Source organism: Drosophila simulans, unplaced genomic scaffold (genome assembly GCF_016746395.2).
Source record: "Drosophila simulans strain w501 unplaced genomic scaffold, Prin_Dsim_3.1 Segkk87_quiver_pilon, whole genome shotgun sequence".
Classification (NCBI taxonomy): Eukaryota; Metazoa; Arthropoda; class Insecta; order Diptera; family Drosophilidae; genus Drosophila; species Drosophila simulans.
Window position 1 is genome coordinate 1,660,056 of NW_025416883.1, and position 21,139 is coordinate 1,681,194.

The following is a 21,139-nucleotide window of genomic DNA, read 5'->3' on the forward strand; positions in this document are numbered from 1 at the left end:
TACATCAGAAAGGTGAATAAATGAATTAGGCACTGTTTGAAAATGGTTAGCTGGAACCCGTACTTCCAGTTGACGATGATTTCATTAAAATACAGAATAAAATAAATGACTAACGGATATCTCTTTTTTTATTATTTTTCTTTAAATTACAATCTGTTTTTTTTTTTAATTAACAATAAGTAATTGGTTGACTAGGGCGACACGTGTGATAGGTCAGGAAGGCCGTGTCGCAGATCATTAAAATGTAACTACATTCCTAGTAATTGCGCGTTTCTGCTTGGCACGCGCCATGCAGGCGCCTTTTCTATTCTTTTGATGCGCAGCAGAGAACCATTAGAGTTTCTGCCGAACGTAGTCTGGTCGCGGGTAGCAGCGGGGTGAAGTAGATGTCTGCAGGAAGCGCACAGAAAAATGCGTTGTGCATGAGTATTGATGTAGGCCGCCACGCCAGTAGGTATCACAAGGGGATCAACGCGCCACCAACGGTGGTACGCGCCGTAATTGTGACACAGTACTGGAAGTGCAACTACACTCTCCACGCGAGGGCGTCTGGAAACAGGCTCTTAGTTAGGTCATGTCTCTGCTAAGAGTGCTGGCTAATCGTAGTTGGGCTGGAGCTGGTAACTCTCAAAAATTTCCACACCTCCGGGCCGGACTAAGGTGTCATTCGACCCGTGCCGAAAGTCTGCCAGGCTGGGGGCCCGCGTTATAACTAGGCCAGTCGATAACGGAGAGTCCGGGCAAGTGGCGTCCGCCCGGTCTAGTTAGCCTTACCCGGGTACTGCGGATCTCTGCCCGGGCGGTCCTTTTATTTCTCTGCAACTCGTATGTACTATGAGCAATAGACCAAACAATTTTAAAATACCGCAGGCCTTGACTGCGGGAAATGTTGCAAGACATTACGAGGACCGTCTCCTTGACGGAGAGCGGCCTACTTCGGTGGTAACACCAAAAATGCTCCTAAACGGAGTGCGCCAAACGCACAACCACGCCCAGTTGCGGGAGGGAAGTATCGGGCAGCAACACCGAGTCACTCGAATGTGGTCCAAGCCGGCCAAGCGGGACGGGCTAAAAACCCATTACCGCAACTTGGTCAGCCTGGGGCCCGGGATGACCCTAACCGTAAGGGGCTGAGCGGGGCCAGAACGAAGTGGTATCTTCGTTACCTTCAGCAGGGCAAGTCACCCGCAGAAACTTTGTCTCCGGCCAAGACACCGCAGCCGCTAGAGCAAAAGCCCAACTCTGCTTCGAAGCGGGCAAACACCACCCTGACGCCTCCGACGGATACGCCTAAGAGGCAGAAGGTGAAGAAGAGCAGGCCACTGACTGCTCCCTTCGATGGCCCAAGTACCTCAAGGGCCGCAAAGGCTACTGAGGTACGCAAGCCATCATATGCGACCGTAACTGGGGCCATTAAGGTTGCGGTACCCCAAAGTCATCCTCAGCAGTGAGAACCTCTCACGAGGACGCAATACTGGAGGAAATAGTCCTCTCTGGTTGGGATTCTCCAATCAAGTTTGGAGGAATCCACTTCAGGGTGGGCCACCTGATAGTGGACTGCCGCAACGCAACCACTGCTGAGTGGCTGCAATCCGCAGTCCCCAGCCTTAGTAAGAGGAGCGGTGTCTGTCTGGAGGTAAGGATGAGCGACGACCTGCCATCGTCACACAACATCACCATCTTCTGCCCCAGGACAGGGGACAAAACCACAAAGTGGATCATGGAATTGATCAAGAAACAAAATGACTTGGACACTGAGAACTGGCGTCTCATATCAAGGAAGAATGAGGGTGGTGGCTCGCTCCTCAGCCTTGGCATTGATGACAACTCATGCGCCAAGATTATTTCTAGTAACCACAAGCTGAGCTTCAGGTTTGGAGACATCTCAGTTTGTGGTCTAAAGAAGGAAGAAACGATAAAAGAACGATAAAAAAAAAATGGAACTAGACCTCCTGAGTAAGGAAGAAGCGATACCGGCTGATGGTGATCTGGGTATCTCTAGATCAGCAACGCCGACGATGGAGCCGATCATTTAATGGTCGGTAGAACAGGGATAGCTCAGATGAACATCCATCGCGCCACGGCGGCCTCGGCTGTGCTGGCAAGGATGTTCACCAAACAACATCTTGGGCTAGCCCTGGTACAGGAACCCTGGTATAACCATGGCCACTATAGGAGGACAGTCGTCCACAGTATCTACCACAAGGGGATGCCCCCAAGATATTAACTCGTGTCTTACTAACGCGTTTAGAGAAAACTGCTCCCTTGGTCGAGCCAAGAGGGAAAAAGATGCTCCATGGTGGAACGACCAATTGGAGAAGTTACGGAAAGCGACCAGGCGTCTCTTTAACAAAGCAAAAAGAGAAAGGAACTGGGATGCCTACCGGAATAAACTGACCATGTATAACCATGAGATCAGGAAAGCCAAACGAAGGAATTATAGAACCTTCTGTGAGGCAATAGTAAACACATGTGAAGGAGCAAGACTTCACAGAGCAATCTCCAAAGGAGTGCCAGAATCAAATCAGGCACTACGTACGGAGGATAACTCCTATACTATAGGAAGTAAGGAGAAACTTGAGCTACTACTGGCAACTCACTTTCCGGGAAGCACGCTTCAAACGGATGGGAATACCCCGGTAACGGCTCAAAGTAGACCGTGTGCTACTGATGGGCAATTGGTACATTCCAGCCCTACAAATCTCCTGGTCCAGATGGCATTCAGCCAATCCTGCTACAACGAGCGCTAAATCAGCTCGCAGTGCCGATCAGGAAAATACTGATCAGCAGCCTAGCTTTAGGACCTACCTACTGCCTGGAGTATAGCAAATGTGGTCTTCATTCCAAAAGCTGGAAAAAAAGACATCACTGATCCGAAGTCGTTCAGACCCATCAGCTTGACATCGTTTTTGCTAAAAACGTTGGAAAAGCTAGTGGATGTCAGCATTAGAAGCACTCTGCTTGTAGAGCATCCGCTCTAACGGACGCAGCATGCCAACACGGCGGGCAGATCAACTTATACTGCCCTATATCACCTGAAAAGCCTTATTGAGGATTTACTTACTCATAAGGAAGTGGCGTTATATGCCTTCTTAGACATACAGGGTGCATTCGACAATACCTCTCATGAGGCGGTCAACGCATCCCTGCAACAACCAGTAGATGGATCAAATCACTACTGGCATCTAGGCGAGCCATGGCCACTATAGGAGGACAGTCGTCCACAGTATCTACCACAAGGGGATGCCCCCAGGGGGTGTTCTCTCGCCTCTCTTGTGGAGCTTGCATGTAGACGAGTTGCTGGACAGACTGACCCGCAGAGGTATACCTTGCCAGGGCTATGCTGACGATATTGTCATTATATCCTCACCACGCATAATAAAATGGCTGTACCTCATGGTAGTCAGACCCATACTAACCTATGGAGTAATAGCCTGGGGTGATAGAGCACGCCTTAGCACCACTAAGGTGAAACTTCATAAGCTCCAAAGAATGGCCTGTATATGCATGACAGGAGCAATGCGCACCTGTCCCATTGCAGCCCTAGAAGTACTAATGGAGGTAACACCGCTTCATATCGTCATTGAAGTGTAACGGAAAGCCACCCTAATAAGAATTGAGGGAGCAGATAATGACTGCAACCTCACAAGAAAGGATGATGAAAGCCTAAAAAGGGATATCCTGTTGCTGATGCAACCAAGGGATGAGATGCCAGCTGAGCAAAGGTTCGCTCAGAACTTCAGCACTCATCTCAGTAATATAAACAGTTGGACAACCCTGGGGAAAGTACACCCTATGAAACCACAAACAATAAAGTGGTATACAGCCGGATCCCTCACCGACGAGGGAAGTGGGCTGGGGGTTGTAGGCCCCAGGTTAAAATACCACGAATCAATGGGCAGATACACCAGCATTTTTCAAGCTGAAGTCTGTGCTATTGGACGCTGTACGGAGTTTAATCTGCAAAGGAACTATCGTGGCAAGGACATTGCTATACTGTCTGATAGTCAAGCAGCCATAAAGGCGCTCAGCAAAGCTAAGATAACATCTAAGCTAGTAAATGAAGTGAGGACAGCCCTACACAAACTGGGAGATGTCAACAAACTCACAATAAGGTGGGTCCCGGGACACAACAACATACCGGGAAATGAGCTAGCGGACAACCTAGCCAGGAAAGAGGCAGAGAACCCTCTAATTGGGCACGAACCATTCTGTGGTGTTGGTCACAACAGAGTACTGTGCTTATTTATGTCAATAGAGGAAGAAAAACGTCTGTCCTTCTGGGAACACCTACCAGGACTTAGGCAGTCTAAGATTCTCCTTCGTGAATATAACCACAAAAGATTCAAGACCTTAATGACACACGGGAAAAACACCGTGCGCATTACGGGGCACTGCCGACTTCGCAGTCATTTGCATAAGATTGGCATTGCAGACAGTGAACTCTGTCGCTTCTGTTGCATGGAGGAGGAGAGCTCTGCACATATTATATGTGTAATAATAATAATTGGTTGACTAGATGTGAAGAATAAAAGAAGAGCCCCTTCCCAGTCCAAGGATACGCTAACACAATAATAATTCAATAGTTTAATTCTGTTGGAGTTTTGAGTTTTAATCTGCTTGGTTCAAACTCTGTCACCGGTATTGGTCTCAAGTTCGAGGTTTGGTGGCTAAGTAGTTGTTTTGTGTGTTTTTTTTGTTGCTTTTTTTTAATAGTTGACTGTTTCTATGTTTAAGTCATTTTGTATATCTTCGTTTCTAATGTACCATTCGGCTTTTGTGATTATTCTGAACTTTTTTTCATTGCGTTCGCCGAATTAGCTGTAAGTGGAATTTACTGGTAGTTCCCCAAGGTTCTATTCCATACGTCCATATTGGTTTTATTATCGCCTTGTATATTGTAATTGTTCAGGTTACGGGGTGTGGACTGTCACCCGCTCTCCGCTCCCTCTTACGCTCCCCACTCGCTCTCACGCTCTCCTGCTCTTCACCACAGAGTCTCCGAGGAGTCTCCGCTGCGCTTGGGAGAACCCAACTCATTAGAATAAGCTTTAGTGTGAAATAACTACCACGATCAATAAACGTACGCCCGGTCGCGCCCGCGCATTTACAAAGTCAAGTGTTCGCTTTTTCTCCGAGTGTTCGATTTTCAGCAAACTAGGAAATTTCCAGGACCAGCAACCCCATCACCCTAACATTTTGGTCCTTCGAAGACGGATATCCTGGATTTTTCAAGTTTGTCCACCAGCGACCAACTTATAAGATAAGTACGAAACTTCCATCCCCTTTAATTGCCGGTCTGCAGCAAAAGGTTCGAAAATCCAATTTCGTTCAATTTGCTGAGATTTATTGTCAAATCAAACGGATTTATCCGACAAAAGGCAATTAAAGAAAAGTACTTATCCATTCTCACGGGCGCCGCCATATTACCCACCGTTCTAAATTTCTAAGTCCCAATTTTCCGAATATATTTAAATATTCATTCAGTCCAAAAAATGAAAAATTCCAAATGAGAAGAAAGTGAAATTAATTTGTGCCAAGTTCAGTGAAAATTCCTAAAGTCCAACACTCTGCCAAAAGTGGCAAAAATTCTATTCTCGTTTTCACTGTGTCCAACGCAAGCCAAATTCTTTTCGCAAATTTCGCACATCTTTTGCTTCAACTCCGCAGTCCGCTTAACACAATTCGCTATACATTCAAATACAACAATAAACAACACATACCCTCTGGCCATTCCAAGTAAAATATTAATTAAATATTTACCCGCCATTTACCCATATACATTGCATGCATTACATCTCCATATAAATACATATACGCACACATCTCCATATACATCACACATATTACATTACATACATTGCGCAGATTATCTGCATTCCCTTTAACCAAAGTGTACCAAAGTTTACATTGCCTGTTTCCCAAGTGCCGACGCGGAAAAGGCGTATAACCAAAGTTTACCTAAGTTTTGATTGTTTCCCGTCGGCAAGTCCATACCACAAATAAAATTTATTCCAAGTGCCGACGCGGAAAAGGCGTTTTATTTTCCATCAATGTTTTTCCGTAAATTTCCAAATTAATTTCCGAACAATAAATACATTTTAAATTAAATTAAACATTTTTAATATTTATTAAAATTTTTTGAAAATTTTCAAAAAAATAATCATCCATAAATAAATAATACGGCCAAATACAAGTCGTTCACCCGACAAATATTTCCTTTTCGTATTGCTGGGATATTAGTTTGTGGTTGTTTTAGAAGTATTTACAGCGCGGAGAAAAGACTTCAATTCCAGTCATTCCATTTTCTCCGTTTCCAGTTGTAAATAAAAGAATAAAATTTTCTTCCTTCTAATAAACATTTTATATCACCGTGTTCCAATTTCCAAGGGTTCCAACCATAAATAAGGTGGACCCAATTACCGTAAATCACAGGTCATTTATACAATTCGCTGTTCACTCCGAGTCACCTGTCCGATCAGTCTAAGCTACGACGTTTCCACTTCGTAAATTTTACACCACTTAAATTATTAAGTGCAGTCTGAGGAATCTGTCTACTTTTTCAAAAGTTTGACCAGGCTCCAAAACCGCTTCCCTTCCGTTTCGTATTTCTTCGATTACGCCCATCGGGGACGATAAGAAGAAATTGTCCGCTGACAAGCCCAGGTCTATTTTTGCACCACAAGGGCCCAAGAGTCCAAGAATCCCAAGCATTTCGGTGAGAACGCCTGCGCAGATTTCCGACGACTGTGCTACTCCATCCAAAGCCACAGTACAGCGCATAGCTAAAAATATGGCTGCTTCAGATCTAGCGCTAGCCAAATTCATTTCGGTTTCTGACCGCTTAAGCGAATTTGAGGCTCAGATCAACACTCCGGAATCCGCAGCTCCAACTGTCACGATGCTTGGCGTCCGTCGCGACCAAGTCCGAACCCTATGGGACAAGGTTGAAAAGGAATACGATCTCTGCTCAGAGTGCCTTGTGTCAGCAGGCGAAGCGGCAGCAAGCAACATGCCTATTCTCAGGGCTAAATACAATTATTGCTATTCAGTCTATGAAAGGTGTGTTGCCCAGCTCGTTGATAAAATCGAGCAGGGCACTTCTCAGTCCATCCCAACCGCGAACGCTGCGCCCCAGGCCTACATTTCCTCTGGCTGTCGGTTGCCTCCATGCGATACAGAAGTTTTCACAGGCGACTATCTTCGCTGGCCGACTTTCCGGGATCTTTTCACAGCCATTTATATCAATAATCCACGGCTGACTCCGGTTGAAAAGTTATTCCATTTAAATGCCAAAACAAGTGGCGACGCGCATGCCATAGTTTCGATTTCGCCTCTCACCAACGAGGGTTTCCGCTCTGCGTGGGAAAACCTGATAGAGCGTTTCGAAAATAAACGATTGTTGGTAAACAGTCAATTGAAAATACTGTTTAATGTGCAGTCGATACCACAGGAATCTGGGGCGGCCTTGAAGGTACTGCAAAGTACTGTTCAAGGTTGCTTGACTTCCTTAGAACTGTCAGGCATCAACACTGAGAACTGGGACTGCCTGCTGGTATATCTGTGCTCATCCAAGCTCCCGAAGATAACTCTCTCCTTATGGGAGCAGTCGCTACATAAGAAAGCCGACATCCCGACATGGGGAGAGCTGAACACCTTCCTCACAGAACGTCATCGAACCCTAGAAGCAATCGATGATGTGAGACCGTCCGTACCGAGTCAGTCGCATTCCAAAGCGATAAACTCAAGTGGGCTCTCTAGAAAATTAAATTCCTACGAGGCGAAAGTGGCTCCAAAATTGAAAAGTTGCGACTTGTGCAACAAGGAGAACCATCCTGTCCGTGTATGTCCGCGGTTTCTCCAAATGACGGTTGACGACCGGTCAGCCTACATTAAACGGAAGCAGTTATGCTTAAACTGCTTCGCAACGGGACATCAGCTTCGTGAGTGCAAAAGCACTCACAATTGTTTTACTTGCCGTGGCCGGCATCACACGTTGTTGCACCGAAACAACCTCTGTTTCAGCAATTCAAGCCCTTCAAATCCTGCAAGGCCAATTTCCGCTAATCAGGCCAATTTCGTTCCAAATGAGCAAGCCGGTGTTCAAAATTATTTCGCCACGGGCTCAAGAGCTATCCTTCTTGGCACTGCCATAATCAATATCTCCCATCTTGGCACTAACTTTAAGGCACGCGCCCTGATCGACTCCGGATCAGAAGCGACATTCATAACCGAGCGACTGTTCAATCTAATTAGATTACCATTCCAGGTGGTTCAAGCCCAAGTCTCGGGCTTAAACCAAACAGTAGCTGCTCAGTCCAAGAAGCTCTGCAGTTTCACCATCCGATCTCCGACTAGGCCCGCGTTGCAGTTGGAGACGACGGCCTATGTCCTCCCTCAACTAGCCGGAAATCTGCCTTCCTACCCAATTCCGCAAAATTTCCTTCGGGATCTTCCCGATTTTCCATTGGCGGATCCAAAGTTCTATGAAAGCGCACAAATAGATGTACTTATCGGAGCCGACATCCTGCCTTCGGTGCTTCTGAGTGGAGCAAAAACCAACATCTGTGGCTCTCTCTTGGGGCAAGAGACCATTTTCGGCTGGGTACTAACTGGGCCAGTCTCAGCCTCAGCCCAAAGCAGAATTTCCTCTTTTTCGACACAGATCTCCCACGCGTACGATAATTCACTGGACAAACTCCTCACAAAATTTTGGGAGGTGGAGGATATACCAACAAAGTTGGTAAAAGAATCCGATTCCATGTGCGATAAGAATTTCCTTCAAACGACCACGTGAAACGAGTGCGGCAAATATGTCGTTACTCTGCCTCTCGCGACCTAGAACATATCGGTTCCGGGCTAGGGCATTCTAGGTCTTTCGCGTTGGCTCAGTTCTTAAGAAATGAGCAGCGTCTAAAAAGAGATTGGGCCTTGAAAGCGAGATACGATTCGGTGATCCAGGAATATCTCGACTTAAAGCACATGCGACAAGTTCTTCCTACGCATGATTGCAACGCCTATTATATGCCACATCACGCCGTCTTAAAACCGGAAAGCGTGATTACAAAACTCCGTGTAGTGTTCAATGCCTCCAGCCCTTCATCGAATAGTACCAGTTTAAATGATATCCTTCATGCCCTGTCTTACAGTCCGACTTGACCATTCAAATTCTGAAGTGGCGCTATTTCCGATACGTGTTCAGCGCCGATATCGAAAAAATGTATCGGCAGATCTGGGTAGATCCGAAACACACTCCATTCCAGCGAATACTTTTCCGTAACAATAGATGGGAAATCAGAGATTTCGAATTGAAAACAGTAACCTTTGGAGTCAATTGCGCGCCTTTCCTGGCCATCCGAGTACTGCAGCAGCTGACGTAGAACTCAGCCATCCAAAAGCTAGCAATGTCATTCGAAATTTCATGTATGTGGATGATGTTCACGGCAGAAGCTCAGCTCATGGTGCAAGAGCTCCGAGACGCTCTGAATTCTGCCGGATTTCCATTGAGGAAATGGACCTCCAACCAAAAGGAAGTTTTAGCGGCCATTCAGAGCAACCATCTTTTAAATACTGATTTTCTCGAGATCGATGCAGAAAGTACTGCCAAAACCCTCGGTATTCGCTGGAAAGCAACCTCCGACGAATTCTTCTTCGTCCCGCCAGAGTTGGCTATCGAAACGTCCTTTACAAAACGCCAAGTCCTGTCCCAAATTGCCAAATTGTTCGACCCTGCCGGCTGGTTAGCGCCGTTTATCGTTCGAGCCAAAATTTTCATGCAGGAGATTTGGCTGCAGGAACTTGGGTGGGACGAAAACATTCCAAATGAGCTTTGTCAGCGATGGCTGAATTTTCTTCAAAGTTATTCAGTGTTAGAGCAGATACGCATTCCACGCTGGCTATCGTTTCGTCCAGATTTCAAGGTCGAGCATCATGGCTTTTGCGATGCGTCGCAAAAGGCTTACGGGGCGGCCATATATGTCCGCGTAGAAGTGGGCAGCACCATTATGGTGCAACTCCTGACCGCGAAAACCCGGGTAGCACCAGTCAAAACGGTTTCGCTCCCAAGATTGGAGCTGTGCGGAGCGTTATTGCTTTCCGAAATGGCTGCAGCCATCATTCCGCAGATGCCTACGACTAACTCCGAACTTTACTGTTGGACGGACTCCACGATAGTGCTTGCATGGTTAAGCAAGCCAGCATGCCAGTGGACCACATTTGTAGCCAATAGGGTGACGAAGATCGCCCAGGCCACAAAAACAGAGAATTGGTCTCATGTTCAATCTGAGCATAATCCAGCAGACCTGGCAAGTAGAGGAGTTTCCCTCCAAGATCTAGCCGATAGCCAGTTATGGTGGCACGGACCGACTTGGTTGCAAAATCCACGCAACCAATGGCCAACTCAGGTCAACGCTCCGGTGACCGACCTGGAGAAGCGTGCTCTAAAAGTCCATCTCGCGAAAGCTCCTTCTGAAGAGTTGTTGGCACGTTTCTCCAAGCTAGAGAAAGCTCTGCGAGTCCTTGCTTATGTTTATCGCTTCATTCAGCGGTGCAGGAAGCAGACATCTCCATCTGATGTGCATCTACTGGCCACTGAAATCGCCGCCGCCGAGCGGTTCCTAATTTCGAACACTCAGCGCAAAGAATTCCCTGTGGAATATCACTGCCTAAGTGAAAAGCGTCCAGTGCCAAGTTCAAGTGCCATCCTAAGCATGAACCCGTTTCTAGATCCGCAAGGACTGATCAGGGCATGCGGCCGAGTGGCGGCTTCCGAAAGCCTTCAATACAATGAACGCCATCCAGTGATTCTTCCGTATAACTGCCTGCTTTCTCGCCTCCTTGCGAATTTCACGCATCGCATAACTCTCCATGGTGGTAACCAGTTAATGGTGCGCCTCATCCGGTCGAAATACTGGATTCCGAGAATCAAGAACCTGATGAAAGCAGTGGTAAATTCGTGCAAAGTATGTGTGATCCACAAAAAGCGCTTGCAAAGCCAACTGATGGGTGTCCTGCCCAAAGAAAGAGCATCGTTCTCCCGACCATTCACGTATACTGGCATGGATTACGCCGGTCCGTTCGATATAAAGAACTATACGGGAAGAGCATGTCTTATTACAAAGGGGTATGTGTTAGTTTTTGTTTGTTTCTCCACCAAGGCCATCCACTTAGAGCCTACATCTGACTTAACGACCGAGAAGTTTCTTGCCGCTTTCTCTCGTTTTGTATCCAGAAGAGGGTGTCCACGTCAAGTCCAGTCAGACAATGGCAAAACCTTTGTTGGCGCTGCCACCCTGCTTTCCCGCGATTTCCTTCAAGCCGTAAAAGAGTCGGTGACGAATGCCTATATTCATCAAGAGATGCAATGGCAATTTATTCCTCCGGGAGCACCCCATATGGGAGGCCTTTGGGAAGCAGGCGTAAAAAGCTTCAAGACGCTATTTTACAAATGCACGGCCACACGAAAATACACGTTCGAAGAGCTCTCCACGCTCTTGGCAAAAATAGAAGCGTGCCTTAACTCCAGGCCGCTCTCTCCTATGTCTGAAGATCCGACAGACTTGCTGGCTCTGACGCCAGGGCATTTCCTTGTCGGGGGACCCCTTATGTCCACGGTGGAACCCGAAGTAAAGGGGGAAACGAAATCCCTTCTTAATCGGTGGCAGCATTTGAAGGCTTTCCATCAGCAGTTCCGTGTGCGATGGAAAGAAGAGTACCTCAAAGAACTCCACAAGCGTTCTAAATGGCAGGCCCCGTCCAAAAATCTACGCATCGATGACATGGTCGTCATCAAGGACGACAACTTGCCCTCTAATGAGTGGCGGCTCGGCAGAATTGAGTCTGTTTTCCCAGGAGCTGACGGCAACGTCCGTGTAGTAAACATCCGTACTGCACGTGGAGTTATTAAACGTCCAGTGGCAAAAGTGGTGCTTTTGCCGACGGAGTCTTCCGAATCTCCACAATAATAGGCGCTCCTCTCGTCCTTAGTTGTAGTTCACTAGCACTAATCATCCATTATTTTTCATTTCGTTTTCGATCTCCTCGACATTCGACTACGCGCAGCATGGCCCCTCGTCAACAAAACGCACGCAGTGCTCGTGCCGTGGAGAGCAGACGTACCCGAGGTATTCAATCCTACCGATGCCGAGTCTGCCGCGGTATCCATCCTCTTCGGAAGTGCGCGAGGTTCCTAAAGCTCAGCGCTGAAAAGCGTTTGCGAGCAGTCCTCATTAACAAATACTGCGCCAATTGCCTCGCTCACGAGCATTCCACGGGAGACTGCCGAAGCGGTGATCGTTGCAAGAAGTGCGACCGATCCCACCACACGCTGCTCCACATGCACGAGCAGGTTAGCTCGTTGTCGCGGTCGCGAGCGCGCTCACGTCTCCAACCGGTGCCAACCCGGCAAGCAGCTTCGGCCTCGTCCCAACGTTCCCGCCGGCACAATCCGCCAACTCAGCGTAGGAGTTCATCGCCACGACGCCCGGAATCGACCACGCCAGGCCCATCGCTCTCGTCGTTGCTGCAACGCCACAGCGTGAACATCCTTCCCACAGCGCTGGTCAAGTTGGAGACCGGGACGAAGACCTTCGAGACCGCAGCACTGATCGATCCGTGCAGCCCCATGAGCTGCATCGACGCTTCGTTGGCGTCAGCCTTTACGCTTCCGATGACCAATGTTGGCGACGAGAAGGTCTGCACGACGACGATCCGCTCCAGGATCGACGCGAATACTAAGCTGGAGGTCGTGCTCAAGATCGAGCCCAGGGTGCGGATCCGCACACCTGTCCGGGCATTGAGCGACACCATAGTATCCAAGTACCGGGACATCATGCTGGCTGATGACCAGTTCCATCGGCCGGCTACCGTCTCCATGGTCTTAGGAGCAGATGTTTATCCTAAGGTTATCCAATCCGGATTCCTGACCTTCGACGAGGGAATGCCGGTCGCTCAGAAAACTGTGTTTGGGTGGATCGTGTCCGGTGCCTGCAGCTTGCCGTAGGATGGCTATGTTGCAACCCCAGTGATTGCAAGGGGGGCGGAATGTTCAGGTTACGGGGTGTGGACTGTCACCCGCTCTCCGCTCCCTCTTACGCTCCCCACTCGCTCTCACGCTCTCCTGCTCTTCACCACAGAGTCTCCGAGGAGTCTCCGCTGCGCTTGGGAGAACCCAACTCATTAGAATAAGCTTTAGTGTGAAATAACTACCACGATCAATAAACGTACGCCCGGTCGCGCCCGCGCATTTACAAAGTCAAGTGTTCGCTTTTCTCCGAGTGTTCAATTTTCAGCAAACTAGGAAATTTCCAGGACCAGCAACCCCATCACCCTAACAGTAATTTTATAATGTAATTCTAGTTTTAAGTGTTTTCCTATAAGGCAGTTAAGTTGTCAAAATTTGTTTTTTATTTCATTTCGTTTATTTAGAATGTGCTGTTTCCATGTTAGTTTTGAGTCAATAGTTAGTCCAAGGAACTTGGCATATGGGTGTAATAATATTTGATTGTCATTGATTTTAATTGCGAAGTTTTTAGGTTGTCGTTTTGTGTATATTACTTGTTGAGTTTTGTCTTTATTTATCTCTATACCCCATCTCTCAAACCAGGACACTGTTTGTGTCATGATTTGTTGTAGTGTACTTGCAGCTGTTCTTTCGCACGGACATTAACACAGTATCGTCTGCGAACTTCGCAATCATTGATCCAGGGGTAGTTGGTGCTGGAATATCGGAGGTATAAATCAGGTATAATATGGGCCCAAGCACACTACCTTGGGGAACACCCGCTGACACTGGCATAATATCTGAGCATTCATTGTCGTATTTAATATAGGAATATCTGTCCGTAATATAGCTTTGAAGGATGGTATATAGGTTATATGGTAGTATATTTCTTAGCTTATGCGGCAGTCCTTTGTGCCATACTTTGTCAAATGCTTTAGCAATGTCCAAGTACACAGCATAGCAAAACCTCTTTCTGTCAAAATTATTTTGTGAATTACTGGATGGACCTGTTGTACAGTCGAGTGCTGCTTCCGAAAACCGATTGGTGAGGAGGTATTATATTTTTTTGTTTTAGGGTTGGCTCGATTCTATTTAATAGGACTTTTTCAAATACTTTTGAGAGGTCAGGTAATAATATAGCTAATAATATAATTATAATAATATAATTATAATAATTATATTAATAATAATATAATAATAAGCTGATTGTTATGGGAAAGTACTGCAATCGAAGGATACCGTTAAACAAGTTTCTAATATAGGTGATTAAAGCGTCCGGTAGTTCTTTAAGAATTTTTCCTCCGATTAAATGATATCCGGGGCTTTCTTGTTTTTAATTTGTTTTATGTGAGCTTTAATTTTTGCCTTTGTTATAGTTTTAATTTCACAATTTATTTGATTTGTATTGGAGGCTCAGCATTATCGTTGTCCATGTCATTAGTAAATGATGTTTTAAAGTGTTTAGCAAGAGTGTCTGCTTTTTCTTTGTTTGATTTTGCCCATGTGTTGTTGTTTCTTTTTAAAGGTGGCTTGTGTATAGTTGAGTTCGTCAATTTTTTGGTCGCTTTCCACAGGGAATAATTTGTAGATAACGAAGTTCCAAGTTTGCTAAGGTAGTATTGAAGCCGGTTATCTTTGTCTTCCCTGAGAGTTTTCTTGAGCTCGTCTGTTGCTCTATTAAGTTTGTTTTTATGTTCTGCATGCCTAGTCCTTTGTCATATCCTCCTAAGTTTACGTTTTTTTTCTGATTTTGTGTCTAATAAAAGCGGGAGTTTTCTTTGATGTGTCGATTGCGTTGCTGCTTAAATGGTGTTGTCATTTAAATATGCTACTGCAGAGTCCAGTTAGTTGTTTGTCTTTAGAGAGATATTTATTTCCATGTTCTGTTCCTCTGTTCTTCTGTTCTGTTTTGTGGTTAATTAAAGGGGAGTCGTTTTCATTTTCTTCTAGCCCACGATATAATGTAATTAATATTGGGGAATGGTCGGAAGAGACGTCTAGACATGATTTTATTGTTAGGTTCTCGCATGCTAGATTTCTTGTATTGCAGAAGTCAATTAAATCCGGTAGTTTATTTGTGTCAGTTGGCCAGTAAGTCGGCTCTTCTGTGCTTAGAGCACGGCTATTATTGTTTCTTATTGCTTCATACAGTTGACGGCCCTTTGCAGTAGTAAGTCGGGACCCCCAAGTTATGTGTTTGGCATTATAGTCACCTCCTGCCAAGTACCGATTTACCACTGATTTTAGAAAATTGACGTATTGGTCTCTTGTATTATTAAATTTAGATTTGCCATAAGCTGCAGATATATTTATTGGAGCCGTTGTGTCTGAGGTCGATATAGTAGTAGCCTGTATGGAGTCCTTTTTGAATCCACCGTGCTCTATGCACTATGTCTATGCCTTACCGTCCGGGTGATTAGTAGAGAAAATATTATAGTTAGGTATGTTTATATAAGTTTTCTCAGTTGAGTGTGTTTCAGAAATGAAAGTTTTTAGTTCAATTAAATGGCGTGATGGTTAGGTTTTCTTTTTGTCAAGTTTAGATAATAAAAGCGTGAAAATGTTCATCATATTTGTCATTTGGGCTATTGTTTCATCATTTGTTTAAGTTCGTCAAAATCATTATGTGCAGTTTGGTTTAAGTGAGTTGAAGCAGGCTATATATCAGTTACAAAAGTAGGTTGAGTTGTTGAGTTGGGTTTGTGGCTAGTTACTTGGTTTTTATTTAAGACTTCTGCATAGGATATAGCTGTCGTCTTTAAGCTTACTACGTTATTTGTTGTACTGTATTGTGTCGTTTGATGTGTTGTTTCTGTTACAGGTATTTCTTTTTTCCGAAGAGTTGGGTATTTTTGGATTTGCAGTGCTTTGTACACCATACAACCTTTATAGTTTGCAGTGTGGTTTTCACTGCATAGTGCACATTTAATGCTTGTTCTGTCCGATCTTGTGTTAATAGTACAGGAGGATGAACTGTGTTTTCCAGCGCACTTTACGCAAGTAGGGTCTTTGGTGCAGTAATTTTTTGTATGTCCATATTTTTGGCAGTTTGTGCATTGAGGAAGTGTTCGCTTTGGTCGCGGTAACTCAAAGATTACTTTGCTCAATTTTTTAAATGTCTTTATTATTGTCTTTCATTTTGAGTTCAATAGAGAATAAAGGCAATGGTTGTTTGGTGTCGTAGCGCTGGATGTTGTGTAAATTTATAACTTCATGCCCTTGCTGAGCTATTTCTTTGTCTGTACCATGCTGGACATTACGAAGAATTACCTTAAACCGTCTCTGGTCTTTTGGTCTGAAGGTGTAGTATTTGGTCGATTTATCTTTTAATAGTCTTAATATGTTGTGATAGTGAGTAGTTTCTAGTGGCTGTATTTTTATTTCATTAGTTGATAGTTCATATCGTTTTTCTTCCAATGAAATTAAAGCAGCAGTTAGTGCGTATATATTTTCAACATTTTGAACATATATATGGGGCGGTTTTGCTTTTTTGTGCTCAATATGCATTTGCGTATTTATAGTATTTGTCCCATTGTCAGTTTGGGTTTCGTCTTCATCAGCTTGTGCTAATAGCTCAAAACGGTTGCTTGAGTGTGGCTCGGCTACCCAGTACTCTTTTTGGGTAGCGGTTTGTGCTTTATTCCTCTGTTTCTTGTTGTTATTTAAGAGATAAATGGATATCTCTGTATTTCAAATTGTACTACATAAAAAACTCTTAATTATTTAATATAAAATACCCTGTAGTAACAAATAGATGCGTAAATTATTATGCCAGATCCATATTACAAATAGATGGAAAATTACTAATAAGTAAAAAGTCGCAAAATGCGAATATACTTTATATGAAATATAGTTTTAACTATGGTATCTTAAGTAAAGATAAGACTTGTTTCATCCGCTTACTAAATGGAGACAAATAAATTTGCACTAAAAACGAGAAAAATAAATAAGAATATAGACATCATTCAAGAAGGTGCCATTTTACTAATTGGAAACAATTCTCATTTCGACAGGTCATGTTTAATAAAATTCAACGGCACAACTACAATAAATAATATTTCATACACCACTTTAGAAAACAATACACTTGAGTACATAACCACTAACAACCACTTAAGAATCAGGAAATATCCGATTATATAGAATCCAACAACTCAGAACTTACTCTTGACAACATTAATATTTTTAACTCATTTATTGAAATTTAGTTATAACTTACTTTTGAAAACATTAATATTTTAAACTCATTTATTGAAATTTGCAATTGGTAAATATCAATGTCATTTATATTATTATTTTTAATCATTTTAGAAGGGGCAGAGTTATCCAACCCATAAATATAGCCAACTGCGCCAGTTGATAAACAAATTGCAAACTCCAATCTCAGCAGGATTACATTTACGCTTGTCTTTGTCGCCTTTGCCCTTGTTTTAAAACATAACTGTGTCGAGTTAAAGGCATTTCTTATGGCAGCTGTGGCTGAATAAACTCTCTAAAACACAGCTCATAGACTGCAATGGGAACGGAGTGGAACGTTTAGTGGACTCCTTATCAAGCTCTGTATTAGGTTCGTTTGACGAGTCCGTTCCCCATGTGAGGTTGAAGCTGATCGAGGAGCTTCAGCAAGCATTCAGATAAATTCCGAACGAGCTCGAAGAACTTGATTTTGAGGAAGTGACTTGACTGAAAAATTTAATGACATTCTCGTAATTCTTAAATCGACCTCGAGGACTGGTCACTAAAAAAACATTTAGAGCTGTGTCCTTAAGGTCTGCAGTGTCATAAAGTAGAACAAATTTACTTAAAAATGTTTTCATGTATGTTTTTCGTGTTGTACTTTTTTCCCGAGGCTTACAACCTGTTTATTCACATTACTCGTAGAGGAAAATGGTATACTAGATTCGTTGAAAAGTATGTAACAGGCAAAAGGCAGTGTTTCCGACCATAAAAAGTATACATATATATTCTTGATCACGATCAATAGCCGAGTCGATCTGACTGTGCGTCTGTTCGTCCGTATGAACGTCAAAATCTCAGGAACTATAGAAGCAGTTTCCAGAGACAGACGCAGCGCAAGTTTGTTGATTCATGTTGCAACTCCCACTCTTACGCCTACAATCATGCCATAACTGGCACGCCCACACTTTTGCAAAATGTTGCGAGCCCGTTACCCTTTACTTGTAGAGTGAAGGGGTATACTAGATTTGTAAGGGGTATAAGTATGTAACAGGCAGAAGGAAGCGTTTTCGACTATATAACGTATATATATTCTTGATCAGAATCAATAGACGAGTCGATATAGCCATTTTCTTCTGTCCGTATGTCCGTCTGTCTGTATGAACGTCGAGATCTCAGGAACAATTAATAAAACGAAGAAAAATCTAACGATTTTAAAAAGTGGGTCGTGACTGTTTTGGGCTGTCTTAGGGCGTTAGAATGGGCTCGGCAAACAGTTTTTGGCAAATCGATATAAATTTACAAGACTAATAAAATTATGAAAAAATATCTAGAATCTGTATTCTTAATCTCAACGAATGTAACTTTATATGAACCCAAATTGCTAAAATTGTAAGCAATTTCACTTACATCATATTTACCTATCAGTGCCCAGTAAGTCAAAAAGTAGTCTTTCAAATTTAACACGGATGTTGAATATTCTAATGGAGGGCTGAGTGATGTATACGCAAAGACACAGACATCATTCTCACGATCGGCGGCACCCTAGTTGTAAATATTTCACACGCCTTTACACAATTTTCAAACTTGTTAACAATGGGTCCATCAAAAATTTAACCAATCCAAATTAAATTCAGCCCGGCGACGTATCAGGCCACAGTTTTAACAAAGACACTAGAATAACAAGATGCGTAACGGCCATACATTGGTTTTGCACTATGCAGCCACATTTTTGGTGACGGCCAAAATTGGTCTCTGACCGCTCGCTTACGCTCAGATCATAAGAAATATAATAATAATAAGTCACGCCCTGACTATTATAATCTTAAATTTTTTTAAACACATTTTTTATACACATTTGTTTTTTATTATTTTTAAATCTATTTCAAAAAGTTTAATGTGTATTTAACAAATATTAAAAAAAAAAGATCAGATGGTGCCTTTAGTTTCCCGAAGTCCGAGTCTATTGAGAATAAAAAATAAAAAATTGCGCACTTTCAAATTGGAATATAACAAAATAATTCAACTGAATCCGATTTGAATGTTCAATAATAAAAATGGATCATTTACATACCTTAATATTAAATCAAATGACTTAAAGAATATACTAAATAATTAAAGCAAATGCAAAGTATATTATTGTAACATACTGTTTCATACATAAATTTTCCAAAAAGAAGTTATAACAATGAGAAAAAAATATTTCATAAAAATAATATGTAATAGAATATGAAATCATGAAATAATCATTGCCTTATTAATTTTTCAAACGTCGCAAGCTGAAATAAAGTCATTTTTGAAATTTATTTTGTTATATTATGTACATAGATTCGGGTATTACTATTTCTAAGTTATATTTAAATAATAATAACATTAATGCAATGCCAAACAAGAATTTATCACATAGTGCCAATAGATCAAAAACAATATAGTTTTAAAGTCTAAGAACTTCTAAGGTGAATGGCATATTTTGTCAAATTTACAATGTATTAGCATACGAGTGCACACTACATTTGTCTGCTATTACTGTAATTCGAGAGGGCCTGGAACCACCTCTAGAGCCACGCCGAAAAATCGTGTGAGGGCGAGTCAGTTTTTGGCCATTTGTAAACGTTACAGTTGGCGTGGCAACAGTCTTCAGCAAACGTAGGCGCAACTAGTATCCGGATGCCTAATCTCATCCAAAGTTCAAAAAGTTCAAGTTATAAAAATATTTTTTTTTTTCGTTTTATTTTTCCAAGGGTAGTCCATTTTGATTGCAAAATCAGTACTACACGTTTAATTCATTTTAAATTTGTTTTGATGAATTTAACATTTTTAATTTTATTATTTTTCTTGCACAATTCTTTTGGAATCTAACAAATTTTTCGCAATGTTTACCGTTGTTATTTTCTGGTTTTGTTTTTAATTTAAAATACCTACGCAAAAATTACATTAATTTTACACTGAAGTTTTCAAGGCAGTATTCGTCTGTCCGTTCGTCCTTTTCTACCCAAACTATTGTCTCAGACTTAAAGCTTTCTGCATTAAATCTCTTCAAATAGGTTTTTTTCTGTTGCACTCAGCGTGTATGTCGTTTAGGGCAATTGCAATTTTAAGACTTACCGCAACTTCGACACTTGATGGGGGATACATCCGTGTTGATACTTTGGTACTTTTGCAGTTATCAAAGCACCATTGTGAGTATTGCCGCAGCTTTCCATCTAAATCAATCATACTTTTTTTTATAAAGGAAACGAAATATCTGTAAAATTTATAAATTATGTATTAACAAATATTTTACAACAATTTAAAAAAAAATTATATATTTCAGCTACTTAAATGTCTAATACCTATTACTTGCATTGTGAAAATATTTAAGTTTTATACAATAGTGTATTCGTTTGTTAATTTCATCTGGTATCTGCTGGCGTATTTAATACTTTTTTCCGTATCATATTCGGTAGAAGCGATTGACCACTCCCCCAACATCGTCAGATCATTCTCACTTCATGTGCATTTTGTTAAGAATAACGAAGCAACTTGCTGAACGCGGCAAAGAAAAAATGCTTGGATGCTGATTTTGGAGTCTTAGGATGTTCACATGAAGAGTGCAGTGGTTTATGCACAAATCATCTTTTTCAAACTGTCTTGGTTATGTGGAGGTATGCAGTGCAAAGTGACTACCATTATTCGCTACTTTTATGACTTTGTGTTCTGTCAACTTAGGAACAACTATGACTAAATTTGTATCCTCTTCTTAAAATGTATTTATTCTTTCTTAGTAGGGCTGCGACTTAAGTTCTTATGGATAGCTGAAATATAGTTTACTGGCCAATTTTGTTTGAACGGACATTTCAGACGTTACAGTAAAAACATGTAGTGTTTGGCGACTGAGACTTTTTACTACTTAAACTGCCAAATACCCACGCATGTGAATCAGTACACAGTTCTGTTACTACTTATCTGCAAAACGAACGAAGT

General features: G+C 42.8%; 2 protein-coding genes across 2 annotated transcripts in view; one reads left to right on the forward strand and one right to left on the reverse strand.

Annotated features, from left to right (window-relative positions):
- The window catches only part of LOC27206887 (kinesin-like protein KIN-14I), a 145,580-nt gene extending 125,138 nt beyond the window's left edge, over window positions 1-20,442 (reverse strand). Inside the window, exon 1 of the mRNA XM_039298330.2 lies at window positions 20,282-20,442. Coding sequence (XP_039154264.1) covers window positions 20,282-20,392 — 111 coding nt within the window. The 5' untranslated portion in view covers window positions 20,393-20,442. The remainder of the gene's footprint in view (window positions 1-20,281) is intronic.
- On the forward strand, window positions 5,167-13,131 carry LOC120285682. Its single transcript, XM_039298328.2, has 2 exons — window positions 5,167-5,267; window positions 12,061-13,131. The coding sequence occupies exon 2, from the start codon at window positions 12,062-12,064 to the stop codon at window positions 12,998-13,000; it is 939 nt and encodes a 312-aa protein (XP_039154262.1). The 5' UTR covers window positions 5,167-5,267; window position 12,061; the 3' UTR covers window positions 13,001-13,131.
- Window positions 20,443-21,139: the final 697 nt, after the last annotated feature.